Here is a 16365-nt window from a genome sequence, read left to right as displayed (position 1 = left end):
TTGGGCTTAGGATTTGACTTTCTAATCTTACTTCTCCAAACACTTGTTGTAAAACATGCTTTTCTACAGTGATAACATTTAGGTTTATTGTTTTTTGGCTTTGCATTCCTCTATTTTTCACTCTTTCATGATTCACCTTCCTCGGTAGATGATTGGTGCTCAGTATAGTCTAGCCCAGGCGTGTCATGGGGTATTCTTTGTGATCTCATGTTACATCCCAATTTTAAAATACTCCTTTATAATATTCATTGTAATTTCAAGTTCATCAAGGATGATGAACAACAAGGGGAATGGTATTTTACATCCCACTTTTTGACCTAGCTTGAAATATATAGCCATTGAGGTTCACATGAAGTTGGTAATTTAATTTGATATAATTTCACGAAATGGTAAGATAGTTGGTCGTTATGATTTCAAGTGAAGATGACATGTTAGTTGATTATTAATTGCAAATTCATGGAATTGAGATGAAGGTTAATTTTTATTTATGGTTAAATAATTTATAATTTATTTACAAAGAAATTCCTTGCAGGGAGCATGTCGAAGGGGTGGAAGCATTGTCAGAAAGGAATTCGGTAGGGTATCACCATCACTAGGCAGATAGGTAGAGAACCTAATGATTTGAAACATGATACATCTGTGCAACTGCATGAGTTATTTAAACAAATAATTTAATTAAAATAATTGGGTTAAAATATAAAACATATCTCAACGGATTTTAATTTATCTTTCATCATATTATTTTAATAAACGTGCATATAATATTAAGTGATTTGGCACCATTAAAATTAAATAATTTAATAAAGTGATGTTTATAGGTATATATAAGATTTTAATAGTATTCAAATCATAATAATTATGTTACATCCCAATTTTTGACCTAACTTGAAATATATAACTATTGAGGTTCGCATGAAGTCAGTTGGCAGTTTGATTTGATATAATCTGGCAAAATGGTAAGATAGTTGGTTGTTATGATTTCAAGTAAAGATGACATATTAGTTGATTGTTAATTGTGAATTCATAGAATTGAGATGAAGGTTAATCATTATTTATGATTAAATAGTTTATAATTTATTTACAAAGAAATTCCTTGCAGGGAGCATGTCGAAGAGGTGGAAGCATTGTCAGAAAGGAATTAGGCAGGTTATCACCATCACTAGGCATACAAGTAGAGGACCTAGCGATTTGAAACATGATACATCTGTGGAACTGCATGAGTTATTTAAATAAATAATTTAATTAAAATAATTAGGTTAAAATATAAAATATATCTCAACGGATCTTAATTTATCTTTCATCATATAAATTTAATAAATATGCATATACTATTAAATGATTTGGCACCATTAAAATTAAATAATTTTATAAAGTGATGTTTATAGGTACATATAAGATTTTAATAGTATTCAAATTGTAATAATTATGTTACATCCCAATTTTTGACCTAGCTTAAAATATATAGCCATTGAGGTCCGCATGAAGTCAGTTGGCAATTTAATTTGATATAATCTGGCGAAATGTTAAGATAGTTGGTCATTATGATTTCAAGTGAAGATGACATGCTAGTTGATCATTAATTGTGAATTCATGGAATTGAGATGAAGGTTAATTGTTATTTATGATTAAATAATTTATAATTTATTTACAAAGAAATTCCTTGCAGGGAGCATGTCGAAGGGGTGGAAGCATTGTCAGAAAGGAATTAGGCAGGGTATCACCATCACTGGGCAGACAAGTAGAGGACCTAGTGATTTGAAATATGATACATCTATGGAATTGTATGAGTTATTTAAATAAATAATTTAATTAAAATAATTGGGTTAAAATATAAAACATATCTCAACAGATTTTAATTTATCTTTCATTATATTATTTTAATAAATGTGCATATAATAGTAAATGATTTGGCACCATTAAAATTAAATAATTTAATAAAGTGACGTTTATAGGTACATATAAGACTTTAATAGTATTCAAATTATAATAAATTTAGAATTATTATAATTTTTGAATTCCAACTTTCCAACTTATTCCTTTTCAATTTAATATCCTTTGCTCTTAAATGATAACACTTTGCATAGCTAATCGATTAATAGTTTTGGCAATTCGAATTATTTTACAATCTTTCTCCAACCTTTTTATTTTATCTTTCAATTTGAATTTTTGATCTATTTGAATGCTTAACTTGAGAATTCGAATAACTTCTTTATAACTGAAGGTAACCATAGAGTCAGTCTTAATCTTTATTTTGGTCCATCAACATTCTTTCAGGCACTCTCCATCAACTTCCCTAATTCCATAGCAACCGAGTTCCCTGTTAGCTATCGTTGTAGAGACTGAACCTTGTTCAGATAACATTTTTCCATGATTCAAATCAATACCATCTACTGCTATTTTCAGAGCAAGATAGGCGGATTTATACAAGCGTGGAATTTTCTTAGAATTTGGTGACAGAGAGTCATGTAAGTCGTGTAAACACTATACTTTCCTTTTGATATTATGAATGTCGTGTATAATCCTTAAGCCGATAGTTCAAAGTTTCCACTTAGAATTAGTATGAGAAAGTAAGACCCGAACTACATATAGTCTACCATTTTTTCATTTTCGGAGTTTGGCATTTCCTTTTTGTGGTGTATGAAAATGATAATGCTTGAAGCCTGCCATTCTCTTTTAAAGTTTGTTGTGATTCTTGAGAAGTTTGCCGACTATAAACATAAGGAAGTTGTTTCCCCTTTTTCAAGTTTGACATTCTCCTTGTATGATATCGCTATACAGTTTTCCGTATTTCTTGTGATCAGCCGATCTCTTATCCTTTTGTTATCGAATATTTGAGATGATTCAATAGAAACTATCTGATTTCTTTTGCATGAATGGAATCAATCCTGATATATTTATGTAAATATTTAATTGAAAGAAGATATTAGAATCAGAATACCAAGAATTTCACTAGGCTAAGATGCCAGTATCTAGTGAAGAAGGTGTAAAGCATCTTTGTGATATTTAATCTGGAAGCACCAAGGAATCATCGGATTGATGGTCTGAATATGGTGAGGAGGTGTAGAGGGTATGCAAGAACGAGAATTCAGTTATGATTAAATTAAGTAATTAAGCTTTTGAATTTGAAATCTTTCAAGAACATATTTTATATAAATCATAGAATGTGAAATGATGGTTGTATGTAATCTTCTTGAAATAATTGATAGAGTCATCTGCTTTGAGATATTCTAAATACCTGAGACTCACCTAGCTGTGTGGCCAAGAAAAAGGGTGACAAGATGAAAAATAGGAATCTGTAATGATTGAATATGTATTGGTTATGTCATTTCAATATTTATCAATTAATCAATTAATAGCTCATGCACATTCCTATTATTGTGATCTACTGTTACCAAGTCGTATGGTGAATTTATTACTAAGAAGCCCAGCTGATAGCAAGATGACCCCTATCTATTCTGAGTAGGGAGGGCCTTTCTCGTCAGAGATCGTGTGGGGATATGTTGTGGTCCGAGGTTGGGTGGTTAAGCCCCTAACAATGTTTCATCTCTCTCAAGATGTTGGACATACGCCAGATAAAGATAAGTTATGCATTCAATTGTTTATCAGAAACAAGTATTATCATTTTTATTTATGAGGGGGTAAGATTAAATTGAGTTAAATTATTGTTACCACTATTTACACCTAGATGCAAGATATAAAATCGTGGATTATTTTTCATTTATATGGATATCAAATATAAGTATATTCTAACCTTTAGTTACTGTCAGAGTTAAGCAATTAGAAGGAAAGGAATCTGAAGCCCTATTTAAAACCGTCGACACGGGTGATTCCACCGTCACAGAGCAGAAGTCCTAAGTGATAAAGTGATATCAAAAGCCCTAAATGAACCAATGGTAAATGATGCCATAATTGATACAGTAGTATGTGATGCCCTAATTTTAAATTTAGTGGTATTAAATTGTAATTATCATTTGATTTTGATATAATAGTGTTTAGATGATAGTCATCATGTAATATTGTGAAATTGGTATTGTGGACTAACTTGGGTGATTGCAAAAGCATTCCTAGTTTTGATTTTCGAACTTAGTTTCCGAGGTATGTGGTTTTTAATTTCTCTAGTAATTTAATTTGATGGAACTTCAAGTATTTAGTTAAGAAATTTTGTTAAACTAATTTTAATGGTAAATCTTATTCACATGAACATGAATGACATAACTGTCTTCCCATGAAATGAAGTAGTAACTGTATTGCTTGAGTACGATATTTGTTAATTTAGACTCAGGAAAACAAGATGTTACATCTCATTAGTTCTTCATAGTATCTCATAGATTCTTTGGGTTTATTTACCCTTTCAATGATTTCCTTTTCAAATCTCAACTAGGTCCTTAGATGATCATTTTTTGATCTTAGATTTGCAGTCTATACATCTTTCCTATTCATCTCTTGATTTACACTTAGCAATTGGTTAAGCATATCAAATTGGTTGTGTGTGAGTTTCTACACATTAGATGTCCTTTCATCAAGTCTTGTAGCCATTTGTCTCTTTTCTTCATCAGCGATTATCTTACATTCCTCAACTTTCTTTATCTGTTTGATCACTTACACAATCTTACTAATTATATTTCATGTTCTTTCTTTAGTCCTCATATCTCTTCATTTAGTGTGTTGTTACTATCCAATAGATTTGTTATTTACGCATCACTTTTACTAGATACCTAGTGCACCCCTAAGGTGTGCACTTGGAAATAAAAGGTGAGCACTTCATAAAATAGGTTGAAACTTGGTAGTTTGAAAGGGGTGTATGGCACAAGATATGACTTTTTTTTTGTATTTTGGGGGTTTAGATGTGGTATGCAAGTTGTGGAAGTGCAAAATGACCTAGGGTTGTGGTATGCAAGTTGCAAATAACCTAAGGGGGTGATACACAAGTGCAAATGCAAGTGACATTTTGGACTTTTGGATTAAGGGATATGAAGATGATCCTAAGGTATGCAAAATGAAAATTGTTTTGGGCCTTGGACTTGGGATTATGAAAATGAGATTGAGGGTTGATGTATGCAACCAAGATTGGACTATGCAAAGGCGTATGCTAGGGTTGATAATGACATTTAGGACATGTAAGCTATGGATGTGGGATCATGCAAAATGTTGGGTTTGACAAATGATTAAGGACTTGGACAATTTGATTGTTTGAAATGTTTGTGGACTTAGGAGGATTGTTTATGCTTGGAAAAAATGCTTTGGACTATGGGATGTGAAATGATTATGCAACCAAGGTTTTGGATTGAAAATTAAGGTTTTGAAATGAAGTACAAACTAGGGGTTTTTAATGGTATGCAAAATAGGGTTTTGAAATGGTATGCAAATTAGGGTTTTGAAATGGCAAGTAGGGTTTTGAAGTGAAAACTAGGGTTTTGGGATGATATGCAAATTAGTGGTTTGAAATGTCAAGTAGGGTTTTGAAGTGCAAACCAAGTTTTTGGGATGATATGCAAATTAGGGGTTTGAAATGCCAAGTAGGGTTTTGAAGTGCAAACTAGGGTTTTTGGATGATACAAAAATGAGGGGTTTGAGATGCAAACTAGGGTTTTGGGATGATATACAAATTAGGGGTTTGAGATGCAAACTAGGGTTTAAGGAAAATGATGTTTAGAAGACCAAGGATGTGATAATGTTATGACAAGTGTATGCAAGGTTTGGAATTAGGAGAAAATCTTTAGAAAATATCAATACAAGAGTTTAACCTTATGAAGATGGACTTTGGATCTTGACCAAAAGAGAAAAAAATTAAAGAGATAAAAATGATAAAAATGACTAGGCCAAATCCATCAAGACATAGATAGAATTTGACCCAATAAAAATGATAAAAGAGACAACAAAGAGACTGAGGTCAAGATCCTTCATCCATCCACATACAGAGATACTCTAAGACTCATACTTTGTTTTGATTTTTTACTAAGTTCAAAGGGTTCTAGGTTCAAAATGAGGTCTATAAGAGGATCAAAATGAGGGCTATGTGAGGCAAGTATGCAAAATGCAAGGATATTAAGGTGTCAAATGAGGTTTAGGATATGATCAAAATGAGGGCTATGTGAGGCAAGTATGCAAAATGCAAGGATCCTAAGGTGTCAAATGAGGTTTAGGACATGATCAAAATGAGGACCTATGCAAGAATCTAAGGGCAAGTTTAGGGTCTAAATATGTAATCTGGAGGTCAAAATGCCATATTCTGGTAATCAAGTGCACCCAAAAAACACTAAGTGTGCCTAGAAGGTAAAAATGAGGGATAGGACATGAAAAACAAGGACTAGGGTGTACAAATTAAGGGCTAAGATATGCAAAATTGCAAGTTAGGGGATGCAAGATGGGGACTAAGGGTTGCAAGATAAAGATTAGGAGATGCAAGGTGATGGCTAAGGGATGCAAATGAAGCATAAAGAATGTTCTATGAGGACTAAGGAATGCAAAATGAGGGGTAAAAGATGCAAGAATGAGCATCAAAATATGGAAAATGCAAGAATGTGCTATGCCAAGATGAACTCTAAATCATGCTGACTCCTAATGCTAATTTTTTAAAAAATGTTTGCAATGTTCTCAAGGTTTTGACAAAGGGTTTTGAATATTTTGATAATGTATATGTTTGAAAGTGTCAAATGTTTAAATGTGCCTGGTGAGAGTTTGTGAGTTTGGCAATTATCTTGATTAATGTTACACACACAAATCACAATACACAAGAATATCTGTTGTTAACTTAAAAGGCACATCACAACCTAGGCTTTTAAATATGTATCCATTGAATTCCCACTTGAACCAAAGTCTAGACACACTTATCTAGAGATCTAGAGTGATCAACCTAGGATCTTGACACCACAAACTTCCCATTAGAGTGCACTCACTTCTCGGGACTACCAAGATCCGCTTCCTAAGGGCCATCACTTCCCAAGGGATTGTTTCCTCTACTAAGGACTGCAAGATTGTGGGATGTCTTCATAGGCATGGGCCACCCCTTGAGCTAATGGATAGAAAGGTTTATGGCTACTAAGACATGGTGTTTAGTTTGAGCACTCCATTCGATATGTGGATGATAAACTTCCTTGGAAGTCCCCATCCCCAAGAACTAGGGTTTGACACACCACAAGGTTTTCGAAGGAGAGTTATCACCGAACAATACTATGAATAGGGCATTAATCATATCAAGTTTGTTAAAGTAGCTAGAATGTAGACCTGGCATTGGCCCATTACCATTTTGAGGTCAACCCCTGGGACCCACCAAGTGGTTAGTCTTGGTTGCAAGGAAGGCCTCTCTAAAAGAATGTACACGAATTTATCTTACACCCAAGATACATGAATGGAAAGGGGAGAGGATACATCCATGAAACTCTTTGGGTTCTAAACAATCCAAAGACACCAATCAGAAAAGAAAGTTCATTTTAAAGCACCAAAATGAAGTGTTTAGTGATCTAGAAGAAGACAAATACATAGTTTTAACAAACACATCATGTCTTCATATAACATCCTACACCAATAGTCTTCTCCCAATGAATGTCACATGCTACAAATAGATCATTAGTAACACCAAAAGTCTCCATTCTAAGTTTTGAAGTCATACTAAAACCTTAGATCTAGATTGAGACTCAATTTCGACCTTTTTGTGAGCCAACTACATATTGAGAGTACCAACTAAAATAGTGAGGGTCATAAACCTATTAGAAGGCTCCCAAGGACACTCATGGTGTAGTTGGGGCCTAGAAGGGTGCAATTGGTTACTTAGGTGCTAGAAAACTAAAAGTTGGATAACTAGATTGGGATATGAAAAAGAATATGATAAAATAGTCATGCAAAGCTAAGGAGGTCACTTCCTGGGTGCACCCTTGGTGCACATGGGGCTTAGAAAGGCACAGTTAGTAGTTTAGGGGTGCAGTTGGGGACCTAGGAACTAAACAGGGTGATAAATACTCATAATGACACCTACAACAAGTAGAATTTAAACTAGGGCTACCAAGTTGACTGAAACAGTGCCAATTGGACCCATGGTGCCGTTAGGGCCCATAAGGGCACAATTGGTAGTTGAGGGGAACAATTGGTCAGATTAGAACAACAAACATAGATAGTTCTAGGTCCTAAGCACCTAAAATAGCTTCCTAGGGCTCGTAAGTGTGCCCTGACAGTACCAAGTGCACACTTGGGAAAAAGAGCTACAAAAATGTATAAACAATCAACAAAAGCTTGTTATTGGACCTCCTAATTAGACTAGGTGTGATCAAAATTAACAAACAAGTGTTAGATTCCTTCAAATGAGCCCCCTCCTTGCACCTACAAGCATAAACAAAGAAAATACAAGTTAGTAAGCATGTTCACGTCAAGTTCACCAATTGCAGGACTAGAAAATAGGTATGATATCATACTATGAGCAACCACAAAGTCAAATACATATACTAATCTATTCTAATCTATCATAAAAACCAATGAAAATAAAGGATATTGAAAACAACAAAGCCCCATTTTCAAGTGTAGTTCACATGTCCTTCTTCTCCATTGTTGATGTATTTGCAATTTCCTATAGTGCACACACAATTGAAAGCAAAAGGCTAATGATGAAGTGATGTGATGAATACTATTGAGAATACTATAATCGTAGTTTAGGAATAATGGGTTCTTCGTGATAAAATGAATGCAAGATGACTCAATTTATAGCCAAAATGCAAGAAGTTAGACATGAATGAGGAGATAGACATTTATCAATTCAAATGTGCAACTTGGCACAATATTTCTTAGAATATCTATGAAAAATATGATGTAATATGTCATATATAGGATTCTATGACACATATATGTCAACACAACTACAAGTGGAAGAGATTCTATGACAAGCATATGAAACATCATAGCCACTTGTGGACAAGAATCTATGATGAGTATGGCCTATTATTGTCATGTGTAAGGAATAACATATGCCAAATATGACATATATTAGCCAAGTGTAGAGAGAGAATCTATGACACATTATGGCCATGTGTCAAGATTGGGGGGAATTTTGAATTAAAATTTCATAATTCCACACAAATAGAAATTAGAAATAGAAAAATAGGACTTAGGAAATTAAGAATTACCATAATTCATAAAAGTGGATCAATTAATTAATAGATATTAATTAATTGAGAATATTAGTCAATATCAATTTAATTAGTAAAGAGGGATGAGAATGATTGAAATGACATAGGAACAGACTCTGGGTCATCTAATCCTAGAGGATGTATAAGTAAATGATTGGCCAATTTGATGAAATAAATGTAGGATTAACCTTTTGATGAAATGCAATGATTATGTAGATTAACTAGGATGATGGTGGGTAGATCAAAGCCATGATCAAATTGAGTAGATGATGAGGATCGATGACATGTCAAGGACACATGACATGTGACATTTAGTGAACATTGTAAATGCCACAAGATCGAAATTGATTGATAATATTGATTATAATAACATCAACAAACATGGTCAATGTTATTAAATTGATTGGATAAGGTCATGATCCAACACTAAGAGACTTGACAATATCAACGATTGAATGATAAAATGACAAGGTTGGCCTAGCGTTGAAGGACATGGCAGTGCTAAGGTCAATTTTTGATAGATTTGATAAATTGACAAGGTGCTGAGGGACACAAAAATGCCTAGGGTTAGATAAATGATGTTTGATTAGGGATGTTTGACATGTTTTTAGATTGATTAGGGCTGACTTGGAATGGTTTAGGGTTGGTTTGGGATGATTTTGGGTTGATTTGAGACAATTTTGGGTTGATTTGAGATAATTTTGGGTTGATTTGAGATAGTTTCATGTTGATTTGAAAGGATTTCGATGATATTGAAATTGTTTAGAGTTGATCAGACAAGATTTTGATGATGTTAAAATGATCTAGAGTTGGTTTTGAATTTTTTTGACAAAACAAGAACTGACTCTAAAATGATTTGCAATTTATTTGAAAAGGGGTGTGAATGATGAAGAACATATCAAAATATGCTCGACTGATGATCAAGTTGGCCAAAAGATCAGAATTAGTGAAATGAGAAATTGGGATGTATTATTATGAAAATGTGATGAAGCTGTTGCAGATATAAGAGAAGTAACTGAGAGGGGACGGGTAAATCAGTTACTACAAAAATAAATCCTAGATCACTTAGATGTCAGAACAAAATAATTCTATGAAAGCTTGATTCTATTGATGCTCGGTAAACAAAGAAATGTTTTTTATTAGATAAACAGGTTTTACAGGGAACCTGAAACCCAACAGTTAAAACAAAAAAAGGTTGATAATAAGCGTGAAAGCCCAGCCAAAAAAGTTTAAGTTCATAGGTTGATAATAAGCATTAAGCCCAGCCAAAGGAAAGAGTTCTGAGAAAAGACCAGGAAAAAAAAACAAGCAAAGCCACGGCCTAAAGCCAGAACAAAAAGCCAAAAGACAGTGATAAACAAAAGAACAAGCGAGAGTTATTCCTCATTCTTTCACTCCAGATCATGCATAACCTGAGCAGCCTCAAAGGCTAGTTGATTCTCCTCCGTTTCCATTTGTTGTGCCCTTTGATTCCCCTGGTCCTGATCAGGAATGGAGTTGTCATTTGGCCTCATCCCTATCTTTTCCATCCTCATCTTCATGCATTTCTATGTCTTTGATCCAGCCCATGAGAGAGATGATCTGATTCGCAAGGTTGTGATTGTAGTTTTCCAGGTTGTGTATCCTTTTTTCTGCCAGACTGAGCCTGTCAGCCGAATCTGTCCTCCTGTTGGCATCCATCCCTTTCCTTGTTGCCTCAATATGTTTCACCTAATCTTTAACCTCCTCAAGCTTGTGGAAAAGCCATTTGATTGATCTAAAATTATCAATCATACTATTGCGAGCATTATTTAAGAGGTTCATCCCTGTCTCCCTGGCTCTGTTCGAAATAGCCACAATCGCCGAATCAATTAGTTCTTCCAGCTATTGCTCTTCTTGATTATCCATGAGGATTTGGGGATTCATGGCCTCCCTAAAGATGCCCATCTTGGAAGTCTTGACATTGAAGTTGATCCACACTTTCCTCTTGTCATTGGTTTGCACTTCCCCTTTCGCATACCCTGCTTTCTCCTCTTTCTGCTCCTTAGGATGGAGATGGACAGGAGAAAGGGGAAGCACAGACGCATCCTCAAATTGAGAGCGCACTTCCTCCAAACTCTCCCTCTTGCGTTTCTTCCTTCCACTTTCCTCCTTAATTTCCTCCTGCGTCTCCTTAACCACCTCCTCAGACTCTGATTCCTCCTCATCATCACTATCTCCCTCCTCAACCTTCTCAGCAAGCTTCTGCCCAAGATCCCTAGGGATTTTTTTGCTTCGGGTTATGGGGGAGGGGGACTTTTTAGCATTGTAAGTCGCTGCTTTCCTTGAAGAAGAGATCCCACCTTTCTCAGAGCTGAGGCTCTGAATTTCATTTGAGTCAGAGGAGTAGCTAGAACTTCTAGACTCCACATTCTCTATCTGAGGGGGGGCGATGCTTATGGTCTGAGCTTTGAAGTGCTTGTGGATAAGCAACAACAGCCCCTCGTGGAGAGCCGGGTTTGTGATGGGCTTCTTTTTGAAGTTGTCCACCACCTTGCTCATTGAGGTTAATAGATAATAAGGGAAGGAAAATTTGGCTTTCTTTCGAAAATGATTCAAAATGACAAAGTGGTGGGTTCGGGCTCTATCAAACCTAGGGTCCAATGTAATGTACTCAATAATAGCTTTTAGAACATACCTCCACCGCTTCTTCATGGAGTCGGGGACATAGTAGGTGTCAATATTTTTCAACGCCTTCAATTCCTTCTCACTCTCCATAAAGTCCCTAACCACATTAGTAGAGAGCTTCTTATCCCTGAAGAATTTAAAACCCTCGATAGGGATTTCGGTGACAGCCGCAATCAACTCCTCCGTAATCTGGAAGTAGATACCATTCACCTTAACCCTTCCATCCTTCCAGGACCCCACCATACTTTTGGTCACCTCCTGTTCGAAACCATGCAACTTCATGATATACTTGGTAACCCCACCCTCTTCAAGCTTTTCCCACACTTTCAACCTACTTCTCCATTTCTCAAAGTCCCCCACTGGCTCCTTTCTACATCTCTCGTCCACCATTTCCGCACACTGCACACCCACTTTACTCATGTGCTCTTCACTCAGTGACTGAAATGGACCACCAAGAGTAAGCAAAGAACAGAGAAAAATAACCCTGCTGTTGCCCCTAAAACAATTGCGATAAACAACCCACAAAGCATGGCGATTAATCAATAAAGGATTACTACATTTACGATTTCCCATGCTTATTATGAAAAGTACCCTTATTTCGTAACCCTTTCATATTCATAATTAAAACTTGATTTCCTTCTTACTTCCTTGGATTTTATCCAATTCGATCAGACTTTTAACATCTGTTGGCAAACAAGTTTTGGGAAGCCAAGTCATTTTTTGGTTTGTGCTGACCCCTATATTCGTAAACCTGTCATCAATTGGGTTTGCTTCCCAAAAAGTATGGGTGACGTGGAATTTATTAAATTTGGCAAGGGTCTCTCTAGTCTCATCAATAAGATTTGTAATCATCCAAGATGGATATGAATTTCCATTGATGCACTTTATAATGTTATTCGAGTTCCCTTCAAGCCATAAATTGGTGACCCCTATTTCAAAAGCCAGTTTTACAACATTGCATGCTGCGTTGGCTTCCGTAAATTGATTTGTTTGGAAACCCAATGGGAGAGAAAAAGCCACAATACTGTCTCCATTTTCATTCCTTACCACACCTCCACTACCCGAGGATCCAGGGTTGCCCTTGGAGGCTCCGTCAAAGTTGGCTTTGTGCCAACCTTCAGGGGAGAGGAGCCACTTGGCTTCCTGTCTTTTCCTCACTTCGTCTTTTACCTTCTCCTTTTTCCTGCTTCCTATCTCAAAAACTCCCCCTTCCTCATGAAAAAATTATCCTTTATGTTACTGAAGATCTTCCTTCCAACAACTAAAGTTGGCTCCTCCCTATCTCTGAAAATCCGATTGTTTCTCTCCTTCCATATGCTCCAAAAAAAATGGGGCAGGAGCTAGGAGCTAATTTCCTGCAAGGCAGACCCATTGAACATGCCATGCCATTGATAGAAAAAGTCTGAAAGGTTGGAAGGAAAGCACCAATTGTGGCCAAGGTCTTGGGTGAGGAATCCCCAAACTATCTTGGAGTAAGAGCATAGAAAGAACAAATGATTACCTGTCTCTGACTCTTCTTTGCACAAAACACATCTGCTAGGCATGATATGACCTCTTTTAATGAGATTTTCTTGGGTGAGAGTTTTTTCCTAGAGAGACAACCAAAAAAACATGTTGAATTTTGGCATTAGGCCCAGGAGCCAGGCCCTTGACCAAGGGGGAGAATCTTTTAAGCTCCATAAAGCAGAGTACCCAGAGGTGACCGAATAGAGCCCATTGGCATTATCACTCCAAACCAGTTCATCCTTATTGTTGCTGAGGGATAAGGAATTAAGCATGATCATGATTGGTTTGAGATCCTCTGAGATAATGGAAAGGTCCTTCCATCCCTGTTCAGTCCTGTAATTGCTGACTTTGTGCCCAAAAAGGTTGATGCAATCATTAGCCCATACTCCATAGCTGGAGTTATTTATGAGGGGACCCTGAGAAAGCCAACAGTCAAGCTAGAACAAAATATTCTCCCCATTACCCAGCTTCCAGGAGACTTCAGAATTAGCCAAGTCCCTAGGTTTTAAGAAACCATTCCAAATAACTGAGCCTCTTGGGATATCCTCACTGAATAGAGTGAACTGAATAGAGGGCATTTTTATATACTTATTTACCACAATGTCTCTCCATTCCCCTGTGCTACTAAAGATGTGCCAGATTTGCTTTGCCAGGAGGGCCTTGTTGATGTGAGTGAGCTTCCTGATTCCCAGACCTCCATTCTTCTTAGGGAGGAAATTTTTGTCCCAAGCAACAAGGGGGTACCTTTTATTCCTTTCAGTTCCCATCCATAAAAAATCCCTTTGGATTTTCTCCATCCTCTCGGCATATTTCACCGGTATGGTGAAAAGGCTCAGGGCATATATTGGCAAGTTTTGGAGGATGGATTTAACTAGTTGACATTTTCCAGCTTGGCTAAGAATGGCTCCTTTCCAACCAGCTAGCTTCTTACTGGACCTATCCATGATGCCATTCCAAAAGGATTCAGAAGGGGTCATTCCCAAGGGGAGACCAAGGTAGGTAGAAGGAAGCTTCCCCACCTGGCATCCCAAGATTCTGGAGATTCTCTGTTGTCTTTCCTCCGGAGTGTTGATAAAGAAAATAGAGCTTTTGTCCCAATTGATGAGCTACCCCAACCCTCTAGAATAGATGTCCAAAGTTTCTTTCATAGCCTTGTCCTCCCTGACCAAGGCCTCTCCACCCATAATAGTATCATCAACAAATTGCTGATGCGTAAAGTGGGTGCATTTGGAAGAGGGTTTAAAACCTTTGATCCTCCCTTCTTTCTTTTTCTTCTCCATGAGTTTGCTAATACATTCCGCCAAGATGATAAAGAGTATTGGTGATAGAGGATCCCCCTGACGTAGGCCTCTAGTAGGTTTGAAGAAATCAGAGGGGGATCCATTCACTAAAACAACTAGAGAGGGGGTGGTGACTAGCTGGGAGATTAGCTTGCACGATTTGACATCAAAGCCAAAAGACTTCAACACCAAATCCAAAAAAGACCAATCCACCTGATCGTAAGCTTTGGACATGTCAAGTTTGAGTAACATCCCTTCTCTCTTTCCAGCTTCCATAGAGTGAATCACTTCATGCACCATGATAATCGAATCTAAAATCTATCTGCCTGGGACAAAACTAGATTGTTGTTGAGAAATAATCAGGGGGAGAAGCTTAAGAAACCTCAAAGTGAGCACCTTCGAAATGATCTTATAAAATGAGTTGCATAAGCTGATGGGTCTGAACTTATCCAGAGCGTCAGCTCCTGGCACTTTGGGAATAAGAACTAAGAATGTGAAGTTAATTTCCTTCAGAATACTTCTTGCTCCAAAGAACTCCTGAACCGCCTTAACAACATCCTTCATAATGACAAGCCAATACATTTGGAAAAAGAAGGTGGGAAAACCATTAGGTCTAGGTGATTTATCCATTGGAAGAGAAAAAAGAGCTTCTCTCACTTCAAAATCAGAAGGAATGGCCTGGAGTAGATTATTATGGTGCGATTGGAGCATCTGAGGGATACAAGAGATAATGTCCTCCTGGTCCACTTTAGAGAGAAAAGGATCCCAAGAAAGAAGGGAGGATAAAAAAGAAACTACTTCAAGTGAAATATCTTCTTCCTTAGTCAGCACACCCTGATCTTTCTTCAGGCCAGAAATCCTGTTATTAGCTCTATGCTTAAGAGTGGATAAATGGAAGAACTTTGTGTTCTAGTCTCATTCCTTGAGCCAATTAAATTTAGATCTTTTCCTCCAGAACTTTTCCTATTTGCTAATGATATCATGTAAATCAGATAGGATGGATAGCTCTTCTTCCCTACTTGAGGCACCATACCCATTTTCCTGAATGCAGGCTTGGATAGAAGAGAGATTAGTAGAGAGATCCTCTTTCAGAGTGAATAAATGACCGAAATCTGACTTATTCCAAGCTTTTACCATCCTTTTAACAATACTGAGTTTTCTAGCTACCCTGAACATTGCAGTGCCTTCCGCATCTATGCTCCACCAAACCTTAATTCTTTCTAAAAGGTCAGGGTGGGAGGTCCACATTTTCTCGAAACGGAAGGGAGGAGGTCTACAAGGATCAAAAGGAACAATCGAGAGGGAGATGGGGGAGTGGTTAGACCCAACTCTAGGAAAAAGAGCTAACTTGCAAGAGGAGGATTGCAACCAATTAGGAGAAATGATGGCTCTATCTAGTCTAACCTAAATACACTCCTTGCCTAAGCATTTATTGGACCAAGTAAAGTCACCTCCCATTAGGTCCAGATCCAGAAAAGCCAATCCATTGATGAATTTAGAAAGGTCATGCTTCCTATCCCAGTCCTGAGGCAGACCACGCTTTTTCTTCTTGTCCAGAAGAGGGGTATTGAAGTCTCCCATAATGATTTTTTTTTTCATGTTGCTATTCTGTACTAGCCCTTCTACTCTAGACCAGTAGGATTTTCTATCTCTCTTGTTGTTGGGGGAATAAATATTGAGCAAGAACCAAAATTCATTGGAATAGATATGGAACACTTTACAAAAAATAATATTACCTTCATTGAAAACTGATTCCACCTTGAAAAGTTTTTTCTTGTATAAAGTCAGCAAGCCCCTAGAGGCTCCATCAGAGTTCGAAG

At 36.8% G+C, this 16365-nt stretch overlaps 1 protein-coding gene across 1 annotated transcript in view; it reads left to right on the top strand.

Moving 5' to 3' along the window:
- LOC149529334 (alpha-soluble NSF attachment protein 2-like) overlaps nt 1-604 on the top strand; it is a 131029-nt gene extending 130425 nt beyond the window's left edge. The window contains exon 9 of the mRNA XM_089810237.1: nt 533-604. Coding sequence (XP_089666363.1) covers nt 533-604 — 72 coding nt within the window. The remainder of the gene's footprint in view (nt 1-532) is intronic.
- The last annotated feature ends 15761 nt before the right edge of the window (nt 605-16365 follow it).

This window comes from Cupressus sempervirens, chromosome 11 (assembly GCF_028749045.1).
Source record: "Cupressus sempervirens isolate cs-2001-9-10 chromosome 11, ASM2874904v1, whole genome shotgun sequence".
Classification (NCBI taxonomy): domain Eukaryota; kingdom Viridiplantae; phylum Streptophyta; class Pinopsida; order Cupressales; family Cupressaceae; genus Cupressus; species Cupressus sempervirens.
The sequence above is the reverse complement of the archived record's forward strand: the minus strand, read 5'-3'. Positions and strand labels throughout refer to the sequence as shown.